This window comes from Erpetoichthys calabaricus, chromosome 14, assembly GCF_900747795.2.
Source record: "Erpetoichthys calabaricus chromosome 14, fErpCal1.3, whole genome shotgun sequence".
Taxonomy (NCBI): Eukaryota; Metazoa; Chordata; class Cladistia; order Polypteriformes; family Polypteridae; genus Erpetoichthys; species Erpetoichthys calabaricus.
Genome location: NC_041407.2, coordinates 1047410 through 1073292, shown reverse-complemented (window position 1 = coordinate 1073292; position 25883 = coordinate 1047410). Strand labels below are relative to the sequence as shown.

The window sequence follows — 25883 nt, the reverse complement described above, 5'->3', positions numbered from 1 at the left end:
CACTCCTCTCCTTACAGTTTTGTCCTCCACCTCCCGACTCCTGCGCTGTCAACTGAATGAGGCGTCTCTTTCATGCTGCACCCCGAGGTGCTCCAGGTGCTCTTCTGTCGTCTTCTGGCAGCACTCCAGGGCTCAGACGGTGGCCACGGGCCCCAGCAGGGTTGACCTTCCAAGCTCCAATCCTGTGGCTGCAATGCAAACCAAGGGGGGCTGCCCTCCTGTGTCCCGGGGGTGGTATTGTCTGCCTGTTATCTGCCTGTTTAGGGCAGATTTCAAAATCCTCCTTTTAACATATAAAGCCTTAAATGGCCGAGGTCCGGCTTACTTGTCTCAACTTATCATGACTTACAAACACATTAAGATCTCAAGATGCCAGTCTGCTTAGGATTCCAAGGATTAATAAAATAACAATGGGAGGTCGAGGTTTTAGTTACAGGGCCCCTAAACTGTGGAGTGGTCTGCCTGCTGCTATAAGAGATGCCCCTTCGGTCTCAGGCTGAAGACTCACTACTTCAGTTTAGCACACCCTGACTAGAGCTGCTGATTAACTGTACAGACTTCATCTCTGTTGTTAGTCATTAGCACTAAAACATCAGTCACATGATAGTTATAATTTGTTACTAACCCTCACCTATTCTGTTTCTCTTCTCGGTACTCAAATGTGCCACTTGGTGCCAATGCCCACCTGCTAAGTTGTTCTGCCTGCCTAAGGTAAAGTCATCTCTGATGGAGGATCACAGGACTCGTGGGAAAGAGGGGTCCCTTCATTGGATTAGCACTATTTCAGCTGTGGAATGGCCTAAATGTTGGGGAGGGCAGCTTGATGAATGAGGTCTCCAGGACTCTACACAAATCCAAATCATATTATGGGATATCATCTACTGTTAAATTCTACTCCATACTTCTAAAATGTTTATTTTTATATTGTATTGAGGACTTGTTCTGTGTATTGTGTTATTGTATTGTCCCCCTTCTTTTGACACCCACTGCACGCCCAACCTACCTGGCCAGGGGGTCTCTCTCTGAACTGCCTTTCCTGAGGTTTCTCCCATTTTGTTCCCTACAAGGGTTTCCTTGTCTTCTTAGAGAGTCGAGGCTGGGGGGCTGTCAAGAGGGTTAGGGTCTGTTAAAGCCCATTGCGGCCCTCCTTGTGTGATTTTGGGCTCTACACAAATAAACTGTATTGTATTGTCTCTCTCCCAGACCCTCCATCCTCAAGGTGTATACACACATAAACACACACACACACACACTAGGGGGCTTAGCCCCCCACTCGTCTCGCTCGCCAGCCACTTCCCGACTCTGCCACCCTTGTATGTGAATTTCACTTTCACCAAACAGCAAATCTTTTAATTCTCGTTGATACGCCTCTTCATTAGGAAGAAACACGACTTTGACGATCTACAAGTCTGCGCCTTAAAGTTTAAATCCAAACCGTATATTCAATCTCTTTTCGCTGTTCCGTTATTTCACCAAGTAATAATTTCCGTTTGTTTGCGCTAATGTGATCTTTTATTTTTTAAGACTTTTGAATTTTAGCACTTCCGTTATCTCTGACCTGCTCTGCCTGTGTATCACGCCAACGGTTTTTGAATTCTTTACGATGTTCTACTTTGTCGTCTACTCTTTGTCTTTTATTTCCAGCCCCTGGTGGTTAAATCTCTTGGCACAAAGTCTCGTTTTGTGGGATGTGAAAGTGTCTCTCTGAAAAAGTCTCGTCCCAGGGTTTTTTATATTATAATAGAGATATACACACACACACACACACATTAATGCATACATACTGTGTAACACACTCGGCTCAAACACTAAGCGTATTATAAAACACACACACACACACTTCGTTAACAGAAGACGGCCTCTCACCTCAATCTTCATGGCCTTTGGCTGCACCACGTAGATCTTGTTTCTGTACCCGCACCACACCTTGTCATGCACAACAGTCATACAGCGGATAGAGTGGTGCGGGCGCCCCAGGTCTAAAAGGTGATAGTTTGTGAGGTCCCACTGGCCATCTAATTTTTAGGAAAGAAAGAAAAGAAAGAACAAAATGGAGTTCAGTGGAGCAGTGAAGGGTCATCAGGCTCAGGCTTACCAACAGAGAAAGTGAAAAGAAGCAGACAAAGCAAACGCCCCCCCATACAAGTCCGTGGACCGCTACTCAGGGGGGTGAATGACACGGCCTTTGACTAATGACAGCCTTCCATTGAGGAGGGTTGGGTGACACTGACCTGACCGGCCCGGCTGTGCTGCTTAGGTTTTGTTCCTGAGGTTTAATGGGTCGGCTTACCTACACCCCGATGAAAGATGGCTAAGGTCCCATCTGCCAAGGCAATGAGTACTCGTCCTTTAACATGTCTGGAAAGAGAATCACAAAAGAGAAAAAGAGTCACGAGGGATATACGAGGAGCGGTCAGAGAGCATCTGAAGTCCTCTCATCAACTCGACGCTCTCCTCTGCCTCTCTCCTGGTTCTCATCCTTGAAACGGGACAACAACTTTTCTCTTTAAAAAATGTCCCCTTTTCTAATTTCATACTACAAAGATTTGTTTTTTTGAAGATGTATACTTACACAATACTAAGAATTGAATCTTTCAGTTTAATTGAATGAAGACATTTCTGCCACTGGGCCACAGAAGAATGAACATACAAACTGAAAGAAAATTAAAATGCAGCGTCACAAGTGTAACTTCACAAAACATGGACGTTTAAGTCCCAATGCAAAATATCATAATCAAGGGGTCATAATCAAGAATTTCGAGCGTACGGGACATCTCAAAATATTCAAACCAAAACGTTTACCAACAGACTGAGAAAGCTTTGATGGCACAGCTTATTACTGAAGGCCAATGAAAGTCACGGCAAGTCTCAGCCAAACACTTACCAGCCATTCTGGGCACCCAGCCACATGGTTGGCAGCACACTGCTCATCTTCTGTGCTTCTTCCCTCATTAGATCCTCTTCATCAGTGACTGCCGCTGAGCCGTTCTTAGATGCGTCCAATTCCCTGGAACCACCATAAAAAAAACAAAAAAGACAAACTGAACACAAACTGAATAACTCGTGTAAGAGGAGAAGAAAAGCTGAACCGAACTTCATAGCAGAAGTGGCTGTTAGTACTCCGGGCCCATCCACACACTGTAAAAAATGTCAGTAAATTTAAACAGTAAGAATACTGTAAATGGTGAAAGTAAAAGACCTTTTTTTCCCCTTATGTTCTGCTGAGAATTACCTGCATGTCCTAAACAATACACTTCATTGTTTTTACAGCCAAGTTCTGTAAGATCGATATTTGTCTGCCTTCAAAATGTGCTAAATCCCGTTTACTGATGCATTACAACTACACTGAAACAATCTGTTCACTTACAGTGTAAAACTTAAATAGCGAAGGTAAACAACCAGAAAGCGCGGCTTCAGTAAAACCGGCCACGAGATTTGCATAAGGACACGCCCCCTGTTGCCAGATCGTTAGTGACGTGTTTTTTCGAGGTTATGGAGGCTGATTTACGGTGGCTTGTACTCGATAAGCTGGCACACCTGTAGGACACCAAACCAGACAAGGTGCCGTAGCGTCCTTAAACACGGACTTGTTTTCAAGGCCTATAATTAAATGGTACGTGTTTGCTATTAGTTGGCGTTACTCTACTGGTGCAAACTGCTCACTGGGGTTTGACCCTCACAATACTCTCTAATGGTTTATTGACTGGCATATTTATTACATAACATGAATTTCTGCCTATGGTTAAACATTCCCTTCTGTTGGAATGTGTTGCCAAGAAAAAAACAGTTTTACTACAAAATTATACTGTAGACCTAAAAATAGTGTCACCTTCTTTTTTATGGTAAAATTCTGGCAACCCCAGCTGCCAGTACTTTACTGTAAATTTTTTTTTTTAGTGTACAACAGCACCTTCACAGGAACTGGAGCCACGCCGGAGCACCCACTCGAGAACGCATGTGGAGATTTACTGAAGGCGACTGCACAGCCGAGTGTTCACATGAAGGGACGTCATTATAATGGAGGGTGAGGACACTGAAACACACCAAACGGTGACGGACTTCTAGTTCAAGGGTTAGTTAACTAGCAGGTAGCGCTGGGCTCCATTTATGTTCATTTGCTTCAAACTACAGTGAACCTCGGGTCACGACTGTAATTCGTTCCAAAACTCGGGTCACAACCCAAACTAATTTCCCCCACAGGATTGTATTTAAATACAATTAATGCATTCCGGACTGTGCAAACTGTATGTAAATATATTTTTTTAAAAAGATTTTTAAGCACAAAAATAGTTAATCATACCATAGAATGCACAGCGTAATAGTAAACTAAATGGAAAAATATTGAATAACAGAGAGAACTAACATTGCAGGAGTTCACACTTCAGCCTTACGAATCGGTCGCTGGAAACACTTTTTGGTTTTTTAATGAGGGAAAAAAATGAAAATTTGGAAAACCGGAAATTTATATAAAAACTAACATAAACAACCAAGAAAACTAAGCTGGCATGAAGGAAGGACTAGCCGCTCGCAGAAGGAGAGTTTGGCAGCAAGTCGCCTGAATCTCCCTGGCTTTGTCACATGTCACATCGCTTCACTCACACTGTCCCCTTCAAGTCGCTTCTCGTTCAGACTCACTGGCAGCAGTTTCTCCACCTCTTCCAGCACTTCAGGCCTCTGCTTGGTTAACGCTGGAACTCCTTTAGCAACATCAGCTGCTTTAATGGCCTCTTTCTGCTTTAGAACAGTCGAATCATAGATTTTGGCTTCTTGCACTCGACGGCAAGATCAGTAACACGAACGCCACGCTCATACTTTTCAATAATTTCTTTCTTTAATTCAATTTCAGTTTTCTTCTCACCTACACTACCACTCTTCACTTACTTAGAGGCCGTGGTTAATTGCAAAATTAATACAAAAGCACACGAAATACTGTAGAGCACAAAGAGTTCACAGCGAATGAACGCACGTCTGACCGAGAACAATGTGCAGGGAGACACTGAACACGTGTGGAAATCATCAGTGCGTACAAACCAGAACACAAACAGGCTTGTTTGTCACCCGAGTGTGTGCCCGTGAACAGATGCAGAAGTTTGGTGAACTTTTTGGTCGTAACGCGATTTGTACATACGTGATCCGAGACATTTGTGACCCGAGGTTCCACTGTACTTTGTTCTGTTGTCTGTTTAAACAAACCCGTGTCTTCTCCTTATGAACCGAGTGAGTAATCTGTCATGTTACCTGTAAACTCATTACAGTGCTCTGAGCCTGCAGTCACTGAAAGGTGCTATACAAAAATAAACAGAGACAAAAGGATTGGACACCACAGGCCAGTAAACAGCCTCAGTCTCAGCAGCTTCATCAATGGCATTACACACAACGGGGCTTCTCCTGTCACACAACCAAAGCTGGTGGAGTTCAGCCCAGGAGCCCCTCGCTGGTCTGGTTATGGACGCCCTTTTTTAATTTCTTTTTATGTGCATTTGATCCAATCAGGGCTTTGATTTCATTGAGGTCATATTTCTGAAATTCATTTTTACTTTTGGTTTCATTCTCACAAAAGTTTTTTAACATCTTGTGTTTGGTTGTTTTTGCACAGCACTGTTGTCATCTTATAGGCAGCGCCATTTTGTGGTCATTTATATGGAGTTGCTAACCAAGCTGCTCAGTTAGGATGAGCAGACGTTGAAGGTCCTCGTGGTGCAGTTTTCCTCCCTGTGACCATCAAGTAAGCAGGCTTACTATTGGCTGGACGGTTGGTAACCTGGTTGCCATTCCCACAGTTCTCTGTCTGAAGAAGTGATCACCACCACTTAAGTGAAACTCGCAACCAGTCATCGTCTATGCTGTACGGACCACTAAGTGTTCTGGTTGAAAACCTCCTGGCAGTCCCCCTGTTTAAATTTGGCCTCCTCTATTTCCTTAAAGTGAGGGTCTTCCTCACCACTCAAGACTTTGTAGCCCAGCAGTAAGCTTAGCAGTTCTTGAGGTGACTTACCTTTGTGCTGCTCTCACGTCATATGGCACTTGAAAAGGTTCAAAGTGGGGTGATAGATAGATAGATAGATAGCGTAGTTGGCAGGATTAGATAGATAGATAGATAGCGTAGTTGGCAGGATTAGATAGATAGATAGATAGATAGCGTAGTTGGCAGGATTAGATAGATAGATAGATAGCGTAGTTGGCAGGATTAGATAGATAGATAGATAGCGTAGTTGGCAGGATTAGATAGATAGATAGGCAGGCTTTAGTATAAAGAAGCGTGAGGCGGCTGTGCGCTTGATTTAGAGCTGCTTGGCAGGTTTGGGGTTCACGTCACGCCACTCATCTGAATTCTTCATGTTCCCCTTCTCTTATTCCTCACTTTGTCTGTAAATTTTAACCTTCTATTTAACCTCCAATTACAGGTCAATTTTATTAGGGGGGGTTGTTGCCTCCTACTGGTTCTCCCCAAATGTTTTTTTCGCTCATTAAACTTAAAATAAATTCTGATCACAAAAAAAAAAAAGAGATCGATTTTTAGATGAAATGAACAAACAAAGGTAAGACTACTGCAGCTGTCAAAGCAGCCCCTCTGGGTCGTCACTGTAAACGCACCTCTTCTGATAAGCTGCGGAGGTCTCGGCCGTATTCTGCACTCCTAGAGGGTCCGTGAAGACGTGCTCGGTGTAAATTCCCGGCTGACTGATGTCCACCACATCGTCTACTGAGCCAGAGTTGGCTTCTGTTGCCTCTGTGGCTTCCTCAGCGGTGGCCACTCCATCGTCTGGGGTGTCAGCCTCGGTGACCTCCTCTTCTAAAAACGACAAAAAGGTCATCTTGATAAAATGCAGACAGTTTGCCTTCGGTCTTATGGCCACTATAAAACATTACAACGGCTGATAATTAAAAACACCAGGACTGGTTTCCAGATCTGCAGGCGTTTCCATCTTTTGTGATGACAACCAATGTAAGCGGATGTGCGCCTGCTACAGTCGCCATGTTACTACCTACAGTACAGCAGGTGGTGATGATGATGGCCTAAGAACGCAGCAACAACAGAAGCAAACAGCATTTGCTTTAAGAATCACCCGATGGGACACCAAGTTCACAAGACATCACGCGTCTTGACAGTTGATAATTTGTTCCAATATTTTATGGCCACCTATGCTGTCAACCTCCAGTAGCCTTTCTGTACACTAGCCTGAATCAAGCTCAAGGCTCCACCTAACCACCAAGCAGTAACGTCCCCGTCATGCTCACAAATCTCAAGTCCTGGTCCCCAGAGACCTCCTTTACTTGCAACTCCATGCATTATGGGCGCTATATAACCCAACATTTTATTAGCCTCCTTAAAGGCCTCTGTCCGCTGTCTGAATGTGGATGTGACCAGTTCCTCTCACACAGGTGGCAGGACCCCCATTGTGTAATCTTTTTCTTACATTACATTTCATCTCCCACAAATCTTCAGGGAGCTCCACATCTGCCCTCTAACTTTAGTATCATTGTGACCTGCTTGTTCTTTACGTTCTTCTCAGATCATTTATGGTTATTAAAGAAGTAATGGTGTCAGCATTGACCCCCGACAGACCCAGTTCTGAAGATGGTCCTCACCCCCAAATCCTTTGCTCCTGCTACTTGTAACACGATTTCATGAAATTCCAACTCTGCTGACGTTTGTAAATAGTAGAGGCCTAACCATTTCTAAAGTGTTGGTGTACCATCATTTGAAACAACTTCAGCACAAAGACCACCCAGTCAGGCAGCTGGGCTCATCTCCCTACCTGTGGGCTTCTCCGTGGCAGCAGAGATGGTGACGGCAGCGTTCACTGCCTGCGGGGATGTAGCGCTCTCGGCAGTGCAGCCCACCACGGTGATCCCACCCAGCATGCTGTCACTGCCTGCTGAGCTGTTGCTGGCGAGGCTGCCCGTCAGAGAGGCGTTGTCACACGGCCCGCCTTCCATTTCACGGGGAATCTCTTCTCCAGCCGGGTAGTCCGTTTCTCTCGCCCCTGAAGATAAAAACAGAATTTGAAGCTAAATTTAAATTAAAGGAAAAATTTCAGAAGCAAAACACTAAAATGAAACAACAAAACAAACGCATTATTTTAAATGTTCTCAGTTTTCCCAAATTTGACTCAAAGATACGATAGATGAACTGTAGTTCATTTACAAGGAATATTCCACATGGACACAATTCATTTACAAATCCACACCTTTTAAAACAGCGACAGAAAATCTCCTGCGGTGGGCACAGGTTTGCAAGTTTTGTGTTTTACAATTAAATGTCTTTGTATTTTTCCCACTCATTTTTTAGCCGGATAGTAAAACGAATTTCTTGAAATCTGTACTGCAGAAAATAACGTTCCCTCAGAATAGTCCACCAAAGTGACTACAGCGTCCATCACGTAGATCAAGTTCACTCAACAATATCAACGATAAGAGACTAGCAAACGTCTTAGCTAAAGGTCTGACAAAGGGCTCACCTCAGGAGCTTCACACAACCAAACCGGACTTATTAAAGGCGGTGGGACATGGGCAGCCTTTTATCCCGGCCAATACCCCCAAGGTGCCCCGAGTCCCAGCAGGGCATCATGGACAGTGGAGTCTTTCATCACAGCCCTGCTGGATACCATGGGGGCCTCCAGGAAGGCCCAGAGACTTTGGTGTCACCTATAACCATCACGGCGACAGAGGGAATGACGAAGAGGACTTTTGATCTGACCCGGAAGTGATAGGAAGTCATGTGGACTGAGGGACTGGAAACACTTCTGGGTCAAGGACTATAAAAGGACTGTGGGAGATCCCAGACGTTGAGCTGAGCTGGGTGGCAACGCGTCTGGGAGAGTGGAGGATCGATCGTTTATTGGTGATTTGTATTGTTTAGGAGTATAATGGAGTGGAGGGTGCTTTGTGCACCGTATTGTCCAAATAAAATAAGTTATTGGACTTTTATCTGGTGTCTGGCGTATTGTCCAAGGGTTCAAGGGAGCGATAGCACCCCCTATCTGTCACAAGGCAAGCAAACCTTCGGCACTCACCTGCAAGTCTTTTTAATGCAGAAGTCGTATGGCATTATCTGTTTATTACAACGCACAAATACAGTTTGGCCCAAACACCTCCTTATGGCTTTCAGTAATTATAAATTTACCAAGCGGCCTCCGTCCATATTAATAACAAAATCTCAGATTACTTCAACAGAGATACTCGACATTGATGCCCACTATTACCACTGCTTTCTGCAATAGCCACTAAACCTACACTGCAAGACGACTTGTGTCCGGTACAGCCGATCAATTCGTATGCCACTCGCTCCTACGAGGTAACAGTAGCAGTCGTACTGTGACGTGCGCAGAGTAAACTTTGTACTTGAACGTTGGCTCTTCCTCCTCTTCCTGAACATTTCTTTATGCCATGTGTGAATGAAGACAAAGTGCTTCTCTCTGCCCTGTACTGGCACTGGCACTGTCTCCTCAGCAGGTGGGTTAGAAAATGACAAACAGAGGAGTGTGAACTGCCCCCCTTAAGTAGTGGTAGTGATAGGGTCACATATCTGATCAACATGTGGGCACTCTCTGGTGCCAAGTCAAACAAGAATTTATTACAACATGAAACTTCATTGAATTTAACAGAAGACCACATAGTTAATGGCTTGATGTGCAATCACAATGACATAAAAAAAAATGAATTGCACATCGTGGTGCATCGAGCATGGCACAGTGGCACAGTGATTAGGGTTACTGCCTCACAGATTTGGTCTCCTAGATTCAAACTCCATGCCTGTCTTGTTATCCAGATGCTCCGATTATCCGCTCACATGTAGGTTGGGTTAACTGGCAACTGTAAATTTACCCAAGTGTGTGTTTGTGGCCCGTGACGGACTGGCACTCTGTCTCAATTTTACTCACCAACACTGTCAAGAAAGGCTCCAGCACATGACTGTGGGGCTAAAATGGGGCGACTTGGTGAACGTATTTATGTGAATATATAAAAGGAAATGAGGCCACCATACCTGGAACACTGGCAATGCAAAGAACATGAGAATTGCACACAAAGAAATTGTCCAATATGTTGCCAGGCTGGTTGGCGTCGATGACCAAGACTTTGGTAGATGAGTGAGTGCTGGTGCAGATCCAGACCAGACTGGAAAGATCTTCATGCTGCCTCAGCTCTTTCTCTTGTTCCTGTGGAAAGAAGTGGATGGCAGCAAGTGGAGTTGAAAGCAAAAGATCAACAGCCAAAAGACAGAAAACCCACACAGCAAACTTCTGAACATCTCATAGTCGCGGTCCTCATCCATTCATTGACTTCATGCATCTTAAAACTTGATGCCCACATAACTAAAATGGCAAGGATGACTTTCATGTCTAACTGGTTGCCCTATGTGAATTTTACTCTTCCAAATAAGGGGGGCTTGGTTCACACAGTGGTTGGCACTGCACCCTCACAGCATCCAGGAGAAAGGGTCCAAGATACAGCCCAGTGTTTATCTGTTATATAAAGTGTGTATGCTTTGCCCGTGTCTCCGCAGGCTGCTCCACTCACAGCTCTAAAATATAAGAGCTGTGTTGCTTGAAATTGGGCCCTTGCCAGTCTGTACGGGAGGAGTGAGTCAGGACTGGCACCACATTCAGTGATGGCTCCTGCAAACGGCCTAATGCTCCTGTACAGGAGGCTCAAAGGAGCATTGGACTCTTGGCTTTGCTTGACAATGGTTGGTCACAAAAGAAACAGAGGACTGTTATGTTCAGCCACGAGTTTATTTTGAGCCCATGGAAGTGCCAGTTTTCACGCTTTGCAAGTCCTTCCTGTGTCTGTGTGGGACTCTCTGGCTAATCCAATTTTCCTTCCACATTACCAGAGACTGTGTGTTAGATTATTAGCCCAAACTGTCCATGTGTGTCCAAGTGAGGCCTACAATCGACTGGCTTTTACTGTGAGGGGGATTTGGTCAAAAAGTGAGATTTTGGCCTAAGGTCAGATCTACTTGCGGATTCCTGTTGTGGGGCCTCAGCACACACTGTGGCTAACGGTCCTTCAGGACAACACACCACAGAGAGAAGCAGCATCAACACTGATGGCCTCAGATTTTGCCAACATCTTCCTCTAGTCTGTCTCCAGCAAGTCCCTGGTCGGTCTGAAATCAAAATGGCCGTTATGATCATAAAGCAGCACACTGGTCACCACTATGGAGCGGGAGGACATCCATGCTGGCTTGTCTCACAGATCACACACATACAGAAGTAGGGTGTCTTCAGGCTGATAAAGAGCTGCCATAAGTGTGAGCCTCAACAGCCTGGACATGACCCAGTGTTCGCCAGCCCACCTGCAGTGACACACAATCGAAGAATACTGTGGGATAGGAGGTGCAGTCCAAGACTGTCAGGAGGGCAGGCTCACGACCACAATGCCACCCTCACAGGCCACCTTAAAGTGTTCTCCATTAACGGGCAGTGACAGAATATTGGGTGGCGCTCGACTCCTCTCCAATGGCCTGCACTTTCGGCTCAGTCGTGTTAATTGGGTCCGCTGGCTAGTCTTACAAAACAAGCATTTCATCAAGTGCTAAAACAGCAAAGGAAAGCGAAGGCGGCTACCTTGAGCTCCTGTTCAAGTCGGTCCAGGCTACTCTGTGATCCTCGCCTTGGTCTGCTACCATCAGTGTCAGCCCCGGTGACATCATTGTAGAAAACGCTGGCTCCTACAATGGAGCCTCCATCACGTGTCTTTCCACCGGAAAGGTTTACACCTGCAGCACACCAAAGCTGAAATGAAAAGCAGAATTTGAAATGACACTTCGACAACTTGAGCAGAGAACCGAGCAGGACAGGTCATCTGCCATGTCAGCCACGGTCAAGTCGAGCTCAAGTTTAATGTCACACAGCCAAAGCTCAGCCCAGCAGCCCAAACTGAGCAGCACAACACCTCAGTGCTATGGTCATTTATGTACGCCGTTTATTTCCCTTCACTTCTTTTTTACGTGCGTTTGATAAAAGCCGGGCTGTTATTTTGTGGAGGACAAGTTTCTGAAATTCATTTTGACTTTTTATCTTTTTGTTCTTTATTTCGCTTTATATAATTTCTTGTATTAGGAATTTGCTCGTTTTCACATCCCCCTTGGGGTCAGCCATTCTACAGCGACCCTGGAACAATTGCAGGTTAAGGGACTTGCTCAGGTGCCCAGCAGAGCAGGATCTCATTTTGGGAGTGATGGGGATTTGAACCGAACCTTCTGGATACCAGCGCAGATCCTCAGCTTCAGAGCCACTTCTGGTTTCATTCTCACAAACTTACAATTTGTTTAACATCTTGGGTTTGGTTGTTTTTGCACAACACCGTTGTCTTCTTATAGGTTTCGCCATTTTGTGGTCATTTCTATGCAGTTGCTAAGCAAACTGCTCAGTTAGGATGACCAGAAGTCGTCGTCGTGATGCTATAAATGTAAGAGTCGTTCACTTTCACATTGGCACAGACTCTCTCAGATCTCTGGGTGTGCCTCTTGTGAAGGTTTTCTGTTAGCTGATCTTTGGCCCTGTTTAGGATTCCCACGTAGTCCTTTGGCTCGGACTTCCTCTTTTTCCCAGTTCTGTCTGTTAGGGGCTTATGGGTACAACAGCTAAGGTGCCTTCCTTTAACATCACAGTGGGCTGATGTGCAGTTTCAAACGTACGGCATGCGTTTTCCTCACTGCAGGACGCCTTTCTCTGCCACCCATCCTTGCCCACTTGCTTGTCCTGCAGCACCCCAGATGTAAAAGGGGGCTGTGAAGTGGCTCCGTATGACGGGAGTCTGCCGTTTCTGTTTGGCCTCACTGCTACTTGTGAAAATGGGAATAAAGTAAAAAGGAATTTCAACAGCGGTCTGCGGTTAACTTTACCAAGCGAGGCAGGACACCAGCTCTTGTTAGCATGACTGGATTTTGAAAATGATACCCTTTAAAAAGACTGAATAGTTAATAATAATAATGGTAGCACTCGGCCTAATCGTGAAGAATTTCAACCCACCCTGTGATGGCGCAGCTAGTCCCTGTAATGTATCTGATTAACCAGACGCGTCTTGTAATTTCCTGGGGCAGTCGTGTATTTCTTGTCTAATTTTGGTATCCTGATGTATTTATTTTTTATTAAAATCTACATTTGTGCCACATATGAACATGAGCAGTATGGCGCACTTCGGAGGGTACATTCTTCAAGGCATAAAAAATAGCATCAATTACAGCAAATCCATTCAAAACAGGCAATAGCAGAGCAATCAGATATTGTGAGTTTAGGGAGCGACGCTTACAGAGCAGGAGCTGCACGAGTGTGAGATCAGTTCTGAGCTCAGCCGCCTGTCTGACCCGTCGGTACGACTGCACGTTTGCGCTCGCTGTAGTGTTGTCAAGCGACCAGAGTACAGTGAAATTCTCACTTGTACATCCCACCAGCACAATACAGTAATCCCTCCTCCATCGCGGGGGTTGCGTTCCAGACCCCCCCGCGAAAGGTGAAAATCCGCGAAGTAGAATCTATATGTTTATATGGTTATTTTTATATTGTCATGCTTGGGTCACAGATTTGCACAGAAACACAGGAGGTTGTAGAGAGACAGGAACGTTATTCAAACACTGCAAACAAACATTTGTCTCTTTTTCAAAAGTTTAAACTGTGCTCCATGACAAGACAGAGATCACAGTTCTGTCTCACAATTAAAAGAATGCAAACATATCTTCCTCTTCAACGGAGTGTGTGTCAGGAGCAGAGACTGTCAGAAAGACAGAGGAAAGCAAACAAATCAATAGGGCTGTTTGCTTTTAAGTATGCGAAGCACCGCGGCACAAAGCTGTTGAAGGCGGCAGCTCACACCCCCTCCGTCAGGAGCAGAGAAAGAGAGAGAGAGAGAGATAGAGAGACAAACAAACAATCGAAAATCAATACGTGCCCTTTGAGCTTTTAAGTATGCGAAGCACAGTGCAGCATGTCGCTTCAGGAAGCAGCTGCACAGAAAGTAGCAACGTGAAGATAATCTTTCAGCATTTTTAGACGAGCGTCCGTATCGTCTAGGTGTGCGAACAGCCCCCCTGCTCAATCCCCCTACATCAGGATCAGAGAAAGTCAGCGCAAGAGAGACAGAAAAGAAAGCTGGGTAGCTTCTCAGCCATCTGCCAATAGCGTCCCTTGTATGAAATCAACTGGGCAAACCAACTGAGGAAGCATGTACCAGAAATTAAAAGACCCATTGTCCTCAGAAATCTGCGAACCAGCAAAAAATCCGCGATATATATTTAAATATGCTTACATATAAAATCCGCGATGGAGTGAAGCCGCGAAAGGCGAAGCGCGATATAGCGAGGGATCACTGTATAACTTTCTGACACTTCATTTCATTGAATAGAAAACACAAGTAGCTTACCTGATAGGAAAAAAAAAAATACGCACAAAGAATGGAATTGATCGATTCTGACAATCGTTTCCTTTATTTTGCTGATTCCTCTCTCGTGTTGTTTCTTTATCATAAACACTTTTTTTTTTTTTTTTATGTACTTCACTGAGTTTTTCTTATCTTCTTAGAGTCGAGGCTGAGGGGCCGTCAAGAGGCAGGTCCTGTTAAAGCCCCTTGCGGCACTTCTTGTGTGATTTTGGGCTTTACAGATAATAAATTGTATCGTATTGTATTTGGGAATTACCTTCATGGAAGCATCTTTCTCATCCAGCGGTCTGAGATATACGGGTACAGGTAAGCTTTTCATCTTATTGTCACCTTGACCTCCATTTACTATCTGAAAAAAAGAGAATATAAAAGTAAAATTCAGCACAGCATTAAACTCCCGGCCAGCATTCACTCGCCTTGTAGTGGCAGGTCAGCCAATAGGATGCCAGTTCACTTCTTATAGAAGCTGCCATGTTAATACTCGTGCCGTACGGTCTTAAATCACCTGACTTGTGACTGTCGTGTGACATTAGAGAGGATTTAAGGATTTGCTGTGCACAGCCTGTCACTAAATGCTGCAATCACACCCTACCGGTGTCACTAGTGACGTCTCAACTCCCCACATCATTGGGTTCACACGAACGTCCCGCCGGAGACTTTGGGAGAAAGGTAAGGTCGCTGCTGATTTGCTGCTTGGTCCACACCAAAGGACATTAAAGACTGGCTCGATTTTATTTTCCCATGAAAACCTAAAGCAAAGTAAAAGCATTTGACGCGTATCACTTCACTGCAAATAACAATGCAACCACAAAAAGGCCGTTTCTGTCTGGCTTAGTGATTGTTTTATTTTATGCTGTTTAGTGAAGTGAGAGGTCAACGTTATACCACAAATGCAGTAATTTGGGTAGCAATGCTTTTTCTGAATTGTCAAAGGCCGGTCACGGGAGTAATTTTTTATTTCCGTACTGTTGTTCAGCACATGATGATCTTTTCACATCTAAAGAGGCTCTCAAAGGCAGAATGTAGAAAAGCTCTAACGAGACAAAACCCGCAGTCCACAGAACCATATCACCAGTGAGCTCTAAAACTGGCCACTGTGTGGTGGTGCTGCTGTGGGTGTAAGCTATTGGCGCGTGTGGGATAACAGGCCTACCTATCGTGCCAAGCCTTATGTTGCTCACACATGCAGAAAAGGCGTTGAATGAGATTCAAGACAAAGTGTGTGGAGCATATCAGCCAAGCAAGTAAAATGTCCACTTATACGTCAATATCAAATTCTTCTTGTGTTCATCTGAACTCCAGCCGCTCTTAGACGGAGGAGATCCTCTTGAAGACTATGCTGGCCAAAGTGGCACCCAAATAATGATATGGGGCTGATGAGGACATGCGATGTTTGGGATAAATTGTGTGTGGAATAAGAACACTCACAGACTGTCGACAGCACTGCTACACATTCATCGAGGACGTTGCCATGAAGTTTTCATCTGAGATTTTTAAGATGTCAGAGATGTGAGGCGGGTGCTTGGCCATGGTGTGGACGTTGTAAGTCAAACCCCTCATGTGTTCTCTTCAGTCCACATTGCTACTGAACATTCACTTTGGTCTCTTCTGGCAACACATTCTCTTACGTCTCCATTCCAGTGAAGTGAGACAAACCCAACATGGTGGTCACCATTCGCTGTGTGCCTGCTGTAAATCCCCCCAGTGTTTACGCTGCCAGATTGCGTTGAGTGCGGTGCTCGAAAGCAGACACTTGTCACTTTGCCGATGAGCTCAGCACACTCTCCTTTCATCCTTGTGACCATGTGAGGGACACTGAACCCTTGGCACTACGGACAGAGCTGTTAAGACCTTTACATGAAAGGCTCCTGCACCAATGGCTTGTAGCCACTGAAGCAGCATCCACTGGTTGGCCTTCAAACGTATTGACTGCACATTACATGACAACATTTGGGATTGTTAAGATGGAAAATATAAATACAAAAAATATAACGGACATGCCAGCAGAAAGGAAAACGTTAGCGTTAGAAAAATTACCTGTTTGTATCTCTGGGGTAAACTCCAGCCATAGGCCTGCACGCGGCCATCGTCCTTCTGCACATGCGCTTTTACTTGCCGATACTGTGCCCTTTTCTGCTCCCTTCGAGATGCTAAACTGGCACCATCTGTCCTGTAAAAGAATGACGTTGATGAGGCATGGCACACTTTCAATACTATTTAAATACAAATGGAAGTTCTGTTAAACGGGGTCAAGCACTCCTAAACCTCCACACTAGAAGAGACCCGACAACTACCTTTAAGATTTCCACTAAGACACAAAAGCACAACTTGGTGAGCCGAAGTGGGAACAGCACATCTCTGTTGTCATCAAAGAGGCTCACCGAGGATGTTACGTCCTCAGATGTCTCCATCTGTGCTCACCAACTTCTACAGGTACACAGTGGAGTTTGTACTCACCGGCTACAGCACGGCATCTGCTCAGTCCAGGGCTGCAGGGCACTACAGAGGAAGGTGACGTGACCATACTGGCACACTGCTGCTTTATGATCAGGATATAACAAATGCTGCCTTAGAAAGGCTAACGGGATTATTAAAGACCCCAGACATTCAATGTGATCACGTTTAAGGACCATTAGCCCCGACACTACTAGATTTAGGGACAGTTGGTCTCCATAAGTCACAAAGTTACTGAACAGCAACTCATACTGTCAGAGTGTCTTATTGTCTGACATTGTGTCCCACGTCTATTGTACTGTCATCACTAGTCTGAAGGAGACATGCAAGTCGGACCCTCTTTGTATCTTGAACTTGAACCTCTGCTAGTAGGCTGTGGTTTATCACCCAGTTGGAAGGCCTTGGGACTGCACTGTGTGTTTTATAATAAGGATTCTAGTAAATTAAAACATGTATTGCAACATCATGTACTTTAAAGATTTGCAATTGTTACTGACCTCCTCTGTTCTCGGTTTTCTTTGTCTGTTTTCTAGGGTGGCATGTTGAGCCACCACCATCTGATCACAGTACTCGGTAGAAGAAATGTGGCCAAGAGCCGCCACATTGAATCTCTGAGGACAGTGCGTGAAAAATAAGAAACGACTGTTTGGTAGAAGGCCCGGGGGCTCGGTGGTCTTTTGGCCTTGGACTCCCAGAGGTGTAGCTTCTCCAGCATTTGGCCACCTGAGAGGTTTTTAAGTTCCTCTCCTTCCAGGCCATCTGACCAAAGCATTGGACTTGGCATTAGAAACTGAACGTAGTTAAATGGAGCTTAAGGTCGCTTCCATTTCTGTTATTTGTTTACCTGTATTGTGTAAGTTTGTAATTATTTAATTTACATTGTAAGTGTTACTTTTTGAAACTTCTAGTAAAGCTCTTTCAGCTACATGTTTGGGACAAAGGTGTGCTATAGAAATAAATTTGTTATAACCATCCATCCATGTTTTTGTGCCAGTCCAGTGTTGACCCGCTGAGCCACCCCTGCTGTTCACAGCAAACAAGCAAATGTACAACAATGTAAAGAAATAAATAAGAATTCTCACTCATCATTAAGGAAGTCAAATGCCTTTGACTTGTCACTTGGCAGCTGAGACAGCGTGGTGCTCCTCTTCTTGACCGTCGGCGTAATGTGAGAGGTCGGGGCGTTGAACTTCACATTGACCGGAGGGTCAGGCTTCCGTGCCGTGTTACTTGAAGAGCTGAAGAGACGGCTGAAGCTGCGTAAAAACGACAAGAAAGTGGAGATCAACTACGTGCCTGGAGTCGACAGCCCTGCAGTCCATGTTTTACATCCCAAGAACCCATGCAAAGGTTCAAAGCATGCCGTCACTGAATACCACTGCTTTTGATTATTTTTTCCAATCAAGGCCAAAAAATCCAAAATGGTCCAATCATCAGGCTCCCAAAATTGCTTAGTGATGAAGTGTGATGACAGCAAAGATGCAGAGGATCAAGCTTTGTTAGCCCAGTTAAGAAAGAGAACGCTCCCAGTCAGAAAACCTTTGAGCTCCTCACTTGGCACCAGTAAAAGTGTTAAAAGGGGAAATGAGATGATGAGACGCTGAAGACCCTCCTCGCACAGAGGCCTCGGCCCATTTAAACTACCAATCAACACAGGCCTTGGGAGTCAAATCACGACAATTACATGACACTTCCAACCACACTAGCAACAAGGAATAAACATTTCTGATATATAGTGCCTTTCTGCAGCCAACGCTACTACAAAAAGCTTTAAAAGTAAAGAAGCACACTATTAAAATGTAAGATATTGTTCGTGATACGCTGACAACGCCAAGGGTGCAGGTAATTCATAGTCCGCAGACACACACAACTCACAGGAAGTAATTCTGTGGGCCACGCCATGCAGCATCACTTGAGAACTTTCCTCGAGTTCTCCCCTTGCCCAAGTCAAAGTGCCAGACTTTTATCGTTTGTCTACATTAACTTTTAGTCGTAGGTGGCACTCTGGAATCCGAGTTATGCCATCCAACGCCCATCAAACACAACACCCCAGCTGAGGTCATTAAAAGGAGCTCATTCACACTCCCTGAGAGAGTAGGCCATGTTCCCAGCCTCAAGCCAAAAAGAAAGAAAGAGCAACAAATCAGTCAAACCAGACAGAAAACCACATGCATGCAGCTCTCCATGTCAGGCACGGACCACAAATACCAGATTTACCTACATGCTGCAGATGAGGAAACAAAAGACATGAAAGAGAAGACATTATTCAGTGCATTCTTCACATCGACATTTGCATTGTCAACTTAATAAACGAAGGGAGGCATTAAAAATGCTTACAACTGCCAGATGCTGGACTTCTTCTTCTCGTTCAGTGCTGGGTTTTCTCTGGAAGCTCTGGTGGAGACAAAGAGCAGTAAGCTTAGGTCACATTCTCCCTCCTGCCGTGACACAGCTTTGGCTGTATGTAGCAGGGCTTGTCGCACGACTTTTCCATCGTAGACTCCATTTACTTAATCTCAGCGTGCTGGAGGCTGTCGTGATGTGTTCCATGTAGTTTGACGTCGCCTAACCAGTCTGCGACTTGCCCCTCAGACAAGTTTGATTTTATCTTAAGTCGTAGGGCGGGCTCTGTGTGTGCATGACAGCTGACAACCAATCAGCTCTCAGTTAGACGTACAATGCAGCAGGTGGGAATAAGGAGTGCGGGTGTTCTGACCCTCTTAAAAAGTACAGAGGCTCGTCTGTCTGGGGTCTTGGGTACTACGTACCATGATAGAACAGAAAAGAAGAAAATAATAAACCGCAAGACAATGATTCGATTTTTACATTATGTCCATTAAAGAACCATCAACAACAAATCAAATTAATACGATATTGAACAATTAGTAGAAAAGTAAAGCTGAATAAATCAGACTCTGCAGCTGCATGAATAAAAGTTCATGCAAAAGTTGACAGAAATCTACGTTTTTTACTTAATACTTGTATGCAAAATTTGGTTGACCTAAGTGAACGCCTACTCAAGTTATCGTGTTTACGCACACGCACACAATCAGAAATAATTCCAAAAATGTTTCTTTCAGACTCAGGGAGGTCTAAACTGTCGAGGTTCATCAAAATCTCGACATCAAACCTTTGGAGGATTCCAGTACTTTCCCTATACTTTGCATACTAGAAGGTAAAAAGGACAGAGATTGAGGCTGAAGTCGCCTTCATACAGCGCCAGCTCTGTTGGCGGTCAGAAAAATGGGACGAGCCTCTGGAAATCCAAACCTGTGCTGGACAGTCATCATGGACTTGTTCCATTTCTCATCCCCTGTCATGCCCAGAGGGGCCTGGGCGGTCACATGGTCTCGTACCCCTGCAGATTTTATTTTTTCTCTTCAGCCGTCTGGAGTGGCCATCGGACCTTACTCTTATTCTATGTTAATTAGTGTTGTCTTCTTTTAATTCTTACTTTGTCTTTTTTTATTTCTCTTTTCTTCATCATGTAAAGCACTTTGAGCTCCATTATTTGTATGAAAATGTGCTATAGAAATAAATGTTGTTGTTCCTCGTTGTGCAATCAGCAACTGTAGTCATCAAGTGTCAACCCCACTCTGTCTAGAAGTTGTGTAACGTGACATTGACTTTTCAAACCTGACCAGAGTGATTGAGCGGAGACACAGAATGAATGGCCCGACTCACAGGGCGGACCTCTGATTTATCAGGATCACTGAACCCACGCAAATAAAGGAGACTAAGGCGCAACGTGTATCTCAGTTTATAGCGGAGTGCAGGCCGTGAGCGCTGTAGCACTTACCACCTTAGACGTCACACAAGTACTTTATATTACAAAGATGAATGGCTCATGACGGGGTTTACAGGACTGGAAAATGTTTCTCACCGTATCATCTCAGTCCATCGCACCGCCTCCTGCAGCTCCATCAGCCTTTCTTTGTACTGATTGCGCTCCATGAGAACGCGTGCCATCTCCACTCTGGTAAACCTTTTCCTCTGCGCTGTGGGTACATCACTCTACAAATCAGAGAAGAAAAGCTTGGCAATTTCAAATCTGCAAACTGTGGCGTGGCCTTCTATACCAGTTACCCACATGTAGGCCAAATTCATTCATGGTGACCTAGGGGGGCCAGTGTCCCCAGTCACAGAAAGAGAAGAAGATATGGAACTGAAAGGACCACTTCACGAACTATGGAAAAGCAGTAAACAATGAAATGTGACAAAGACGGCCTAAATAAAGTAGTTGAAGAACACCATCTGAAACGTTACAGATAAGAACAAAGTAATAAGAGAGAGGAGCTCTAGTTGTTTATGATGGAAAAATAACAATAGTGCATTTATTAAAAATAATTAAACTAACAATAACACAGGGAGATTCGCTGGAAAGAGGCCCTGAATATTGTGTAATGACTCTCGCTAGGACAAAGTAATCTGAACGAAACAACGATGGAGCTTCCAACAAGCCAGGATGTCACTGCGTCGGAGCGATGAGGTAGGCGGCGGACAGCCGTCGCGACATTTAACAGCCGTTTGCAACTTCTGGGCGCCCGTACCCCTTCTCTCAGTCACTCGACTTCTCATCATGGTGGCGGTCTACAGTATCGAGTAGCGCGTCTTCATGGTGCAAACCTATTGGGCCACCAGTTCCTTCAAGCAAGATCAGAATCAACTGGATGATTGTGAGTCAACGGAAGGTGACTTCAAGCAAGATGGAGCAACATGTCACATACTGGCAAGGAGCTTGGCAGGAACTGAGTCCTTCTTCAGCAACAGGGTCATTTCAAAGGGGCTTTGGCCACCATTGTCGCCGGATCTGACACCACCAGACTTCTTCCTTTGGGGTCTGCTCAGAGGAAAAGTCTATCGGAACAAGAAGATTTGAAGGAAAACATCCAACGTGAAATTAATGCTGTTCTTCCCCTCAAGACGCTTACCGATACATTTAGGAACATGGAGCGGCGCGTTGAAATGTGTCTGGCAGAAAACGGAATCCAATTCCAGTACCGCATGTAATGCGATTGATTACACGTACGTCAAGGGATAGAGCAGATTTTTTTTGGTTCAGACTGGTTCATCCTAACGGGAGTCACAACAGAATATTAGGGGCCTCTTTGGAGTGAGGTGTGGAGGATGAGGTCCACAGGCAAGGCTAAGAAAATGTGGCTGGAGGTGGAGACCATTGTCATGAGAATAACTGACGTCACCCCAGTGTTTTTATGGTTTAACTAGCCAGAGGGGGAGTGGGTCCAATCAGATGCAGGTGTTTTAATTAAAAAAAAATATATATATATATATAGTGCAGTTTAGAGACTTTGTGAGTGTAGGTGTGTGAGGAAAAGTCGCTTGACCTCAGAGAACTTAATGAAGAAATTGGCTAATTGCTCTTTAACATGCATGAACGCAATTGGCACAGCCATCCCTCATTGAGACTGTGCAAATCGGCTGGCACATTTGCACTCATCTGCTTCAATATAAAGATTAGTGCCTGTGTGTCTGTCTGTGTATTCGTCCTGTTGGTATGTCTCTGTCACTCCATCACAAACATTAGCACAGCTTTTGCAAATCCCATAGCAAATGACATATAACAGACATTCATTGCATGGTGCACTGCAAACGTTTACACTGATGGCTTTAATTACAACACATCTTAGACAGCTGGCACAGATGGTACGGTTATAAAAAGGTCTGCGCGGGAAGGAAAGAAATGAAGAGAAAGAAATCAGGATGAAGAAATCAAGGGGTCAATAAAAGAAAGCTGAACAGAACCGGGCAGCAGCCAGTGTGGTTTGAAGGAGGCGAGTGGCCGGGTAACCCCAGCAAAGGAGTACAAGCAGAAGCGTGCTGGGGTGCATCAACCTCTGATGATTTTGAGGAGCGGGGTAACTGAATGCTCCAGAGGTCCTGCTGGACTGAAGTAAGGTGGCAGGTTGAAGTAGTCAGACTCCAAATGTCCTTGTGGGTACCTACGGAGGTGGCTGTGATGAGTGTCGGTTTGAGGGCCGCATACGCTGGTGTCTCAGCCCTGCTCAGCATGCCGCCTATTGGGTAAGCAAGATGAGATGGGAAAGAGAGGAAAGGCGCATATACAGTGATCCCTCGCTATATCGCGCTTCGTCTTTCGCGGCTTCACTCCATCGCGGATTTTAAATGTAAGCATATGTGAATATATATCGCGGATTTTTCACTGTTTCGCGGATGTCTGCGGTCTACAGTACGTGTGCGTCCTCAGTTGATTTGCCCATTTGAATTCAAACAAGGGACGCTATTGGCGGATGGCTGAGAAGCTACCCAATCAGAGCACGCGGTTAAGTTCCTGTGTGCTGCTGATTGGCTCAGCGATGGAGTGCTGCATTAACCAGGAAGTCTAATCTCACTCATTCAGCATTAACGTGTCCAAGCGTCAACAGAAGATGCAAATGATTGCAGAAAAGGTAAAAGTTTTGGATATGTTGAAGGAAGGAAACAGCTACACCGCTGCAGGACACCATTACAGCATCAATGAGTCCACGATTCTTTTTATTTAAAAAGGAGCAAAAGCATATAAGATCTACAGCCACAGTGTCCTTTAACCAGGGCGCAAAACGAGTTGCAAGTGGACGTGATAAGGCAGTAGTCTGGATGGAATCTGCTTTAGGGATTTGGATTGAAGAGTGATGGAAGGAGAACAACGGTGATGCTACACAGTCGCCTGAAGAGGCTCCTTTACAAGAGCTGTAACGCTATCCTTTGTAGTGCAGTAAAATTAAACTCATCGTTATCGGACAAGTCGTCGTGTCATTGTTGGTGAGTAACCATAATTAATTATCTACGTAGAGTACTTATTACATGTGCATAGTTTAGTGTCACTGTACACACATTTTACTGTATACAATTTTTCTTGCATTGTACGTATTTATTGCTGGTGGCCTGTCTGTCGTAATGGCTGTAACATATGTGATATCGGAGACGCTCGATATCTTTAAAATTATATATATAATATAAAATAATAACTGTGTTTACATACATAATTTCAACAAATCTTACCTAATATCTAAGAGAATACAAAGGGTTTATGCTGTATAATTGTGCGGGAAATGTTTATAATAGTGTGGGAGAGTTTATAAGGGCTTAAAATATATAAAAATAACCATATAAACATATGGTTTGTACTTCGCGGATTTTCTTATTTCGCGGGTGGCTCTGGAACGCAACCCCCGCGATGGAGGAAGGATTACTGTAATAGAAGGAAATGATTTTGACCGATTTTATCCCTGACTTAACTATTTATTAGATTTAGCTTCCTCATGCAGCAGTGTTTCAATGGATACATTTCTTGAAGACTTCTGCACTGCACACTGACTGAATTGTTTTATTAACCACATTTTGCAATTCCTGAGCCATAGTTGTAGTTTGTGTCCTCATTCTCCATAGTCCATCTTGGTTAGGACTGTCCTGGGAAATGGGCACCTGGGGCATCACAAGCCCAATCTGACTAAACCCATACAATGGATGTTAAAAGGTGAATAATAATGATGATGATGATGATGAAGGTCTAACAAAGGCCAGGCTGTGGTGATCAGAGACCCTTACATCAAGCACGGGTTATGCATGTGCAGTAAAACAGTTTCAACAAAAAAAATCAGCAAAGTGCTACTAAGCTGAGCAGCACCCCATGAATTTTTTCACGATGGTTTACATTTTGGAAGATGCTAAAACAAAGACACACTTACATCATCTTCCTCTTTTGACTTTTGCTTTGCCTCTTCAATTTCTGCACGAGCCCTGGAAGTAATTCAATACAAATAATTTTGATTTCTGACTTTGTATCTTGTTGCCCTGAGAACAGTACATGACATTTATGTTGGCTAAAAAACAAGCAGTCCATTTTTCTACAAATTCACCTTTTTTCTGTGGAGTTACCTGTAATCTAACAATGAGCAGGATGAACGGAGCAGACGTGTACTTAACATTAAGTGCTGCACACACACACACACACACACACACACACACACACACTTGGAACTTCTTCTGTTGCTTACTTTTTCAGTTCTTCCTCCAGTTCACGGTTTCTCTCCTCCAGTTTCTGCTTGGCCTGCTTCACAGCTTGCAGCTCTCCTTTCAGGACCTCCTTCTCACAGGACAGATCATCCACCTTGGCTATCAAGTCATTCTTCACCACGTTCAGGGCATTTCTAAGTACAGAGAGATGGGCAGCTTAAAAAGATGACTTGGAGTGAAACCTGGAAAGTCCTGTGCATTCTGGGAGAAATGAACTCCATTCATCGCTAAGCACTGGAATCAAGAAGTACCAGCTTATTGTTACATGAGTGTCCAGCTCACCTGAAACATCTCAGCTAAGAAATGAATAATAAAATGGAAAAAGAATTAAACAAAGGATGCCTTTTTCAAATTTGCTCATGTTGGTGTGGACTGGGCCTCAGAGAAACTCAAAAAGCCAAGATGAAGTGCAGTTGACGTGGTCATGTCTCAAAGTCTGACCACAACCCAGCGAGGTGGCGCAAATTTTGGAGAATCTAAAAGTTGGGCCAACCAAAGTCATGATGTATCGAGAACCAAGACTCACTTTGTCTCCAGAAGCTGCGTGTTCTCCAGAATTAGATTTTCAACCTCACGTCCCATACCTGTGGGGAAAAACAGAGGCCACGGTTAAAACTGGTTTTCCAACTCAACTGGATGAAGTGGAAGGGCCCAGGTAAGTATGAGATTAGACAATCACTTTGAACATTCATGTTAGGGTTTAGTTCTGCAGCACCACTGCATAATTAATAAGAATGAAATGTCACTTCTACAACAGCGGAGTGAGTTTTAGTGCAGATTTTAATGTGAACTTTAAGAGTAGGGAGGTAGTGTGACTAAGACATTGGGCTTACCGAGACGAGGATACACCTCACCTCCTACCCTGAGCCCACCATCAACTCCTAAATGTCTTCCTCCATGCGTTGTGCTCTTAATCTTGAGAAAGCAGTGAAGCCACAGTGTAAATTAAAACACACAGGTAGGCACCATTTGCTCTGCCCAAGACACCAGAGTGGTGACAAATTCAACTT

General features: G+C 44.5%; 1 protein-coding gene across 12 annotated transcripts in view; it reads right to left on the bottom strand.

The window, feature by feature from the left end:
• The window catches only part of LOC114664291 (C-Jun-amino-terminal kinase-interacting protein 4-like), a 109059-nt gene that overhangs the window by 6672 nt on the left and 76504 nt on the right, over positions 1–25883 (bottom strand). For all 12 annotated transcript variants that reach the window (XM_051918786.1, XM_028818335.2, XM_051918787.1 and 9 more), the window contains 16 exons: positions 25400–25457; positions 24855–25007; positions 24546–24597; positions 20723–20853; positions 19177–19233; positions 17922–18095; positions 16423–16555; positions 14642–14734; positions 11574–11741; positions 9989–10160; positions 7761–7988; positions 6595–6793; positions 2885–3007; positions 2573–2653; positions 2291–2358; positions 1867–2015 (listed from right to left, as the gene is read on the bottom strand). In XM_051918786.1, the coding sequence (XP_051774746.1) occupies positions 1867–2015; positions 2291–2358; positions 2573–2653; positions 2885–3007; positions 6595–6793; positions 7761–7988; positions 9989–10160; positions 11574–11741; positions 14642–14734; positions 16423–16555; positions 17922–18095; positions 19177–19233; positions 20723–20853; positions 24546–24597; positions 24855–25007; positions 25400–25457 (2039 nt within the window). The remainder of the gene's footprint in view (positions 1–1866; positions 2016–2290; positions 2359–2572; positions 2654–2884; positions 3008–6594; positions 6794–7760; positions 7989–9988; positions 10161–11573; positions 11742–14641; positions 14735–16422; positions 16556–17921; positions 18096–19176; positions 19234–20722; positions 20854–24545; positions 24598–24854; positions 25008–25399; positions 25458–25883) is intronic.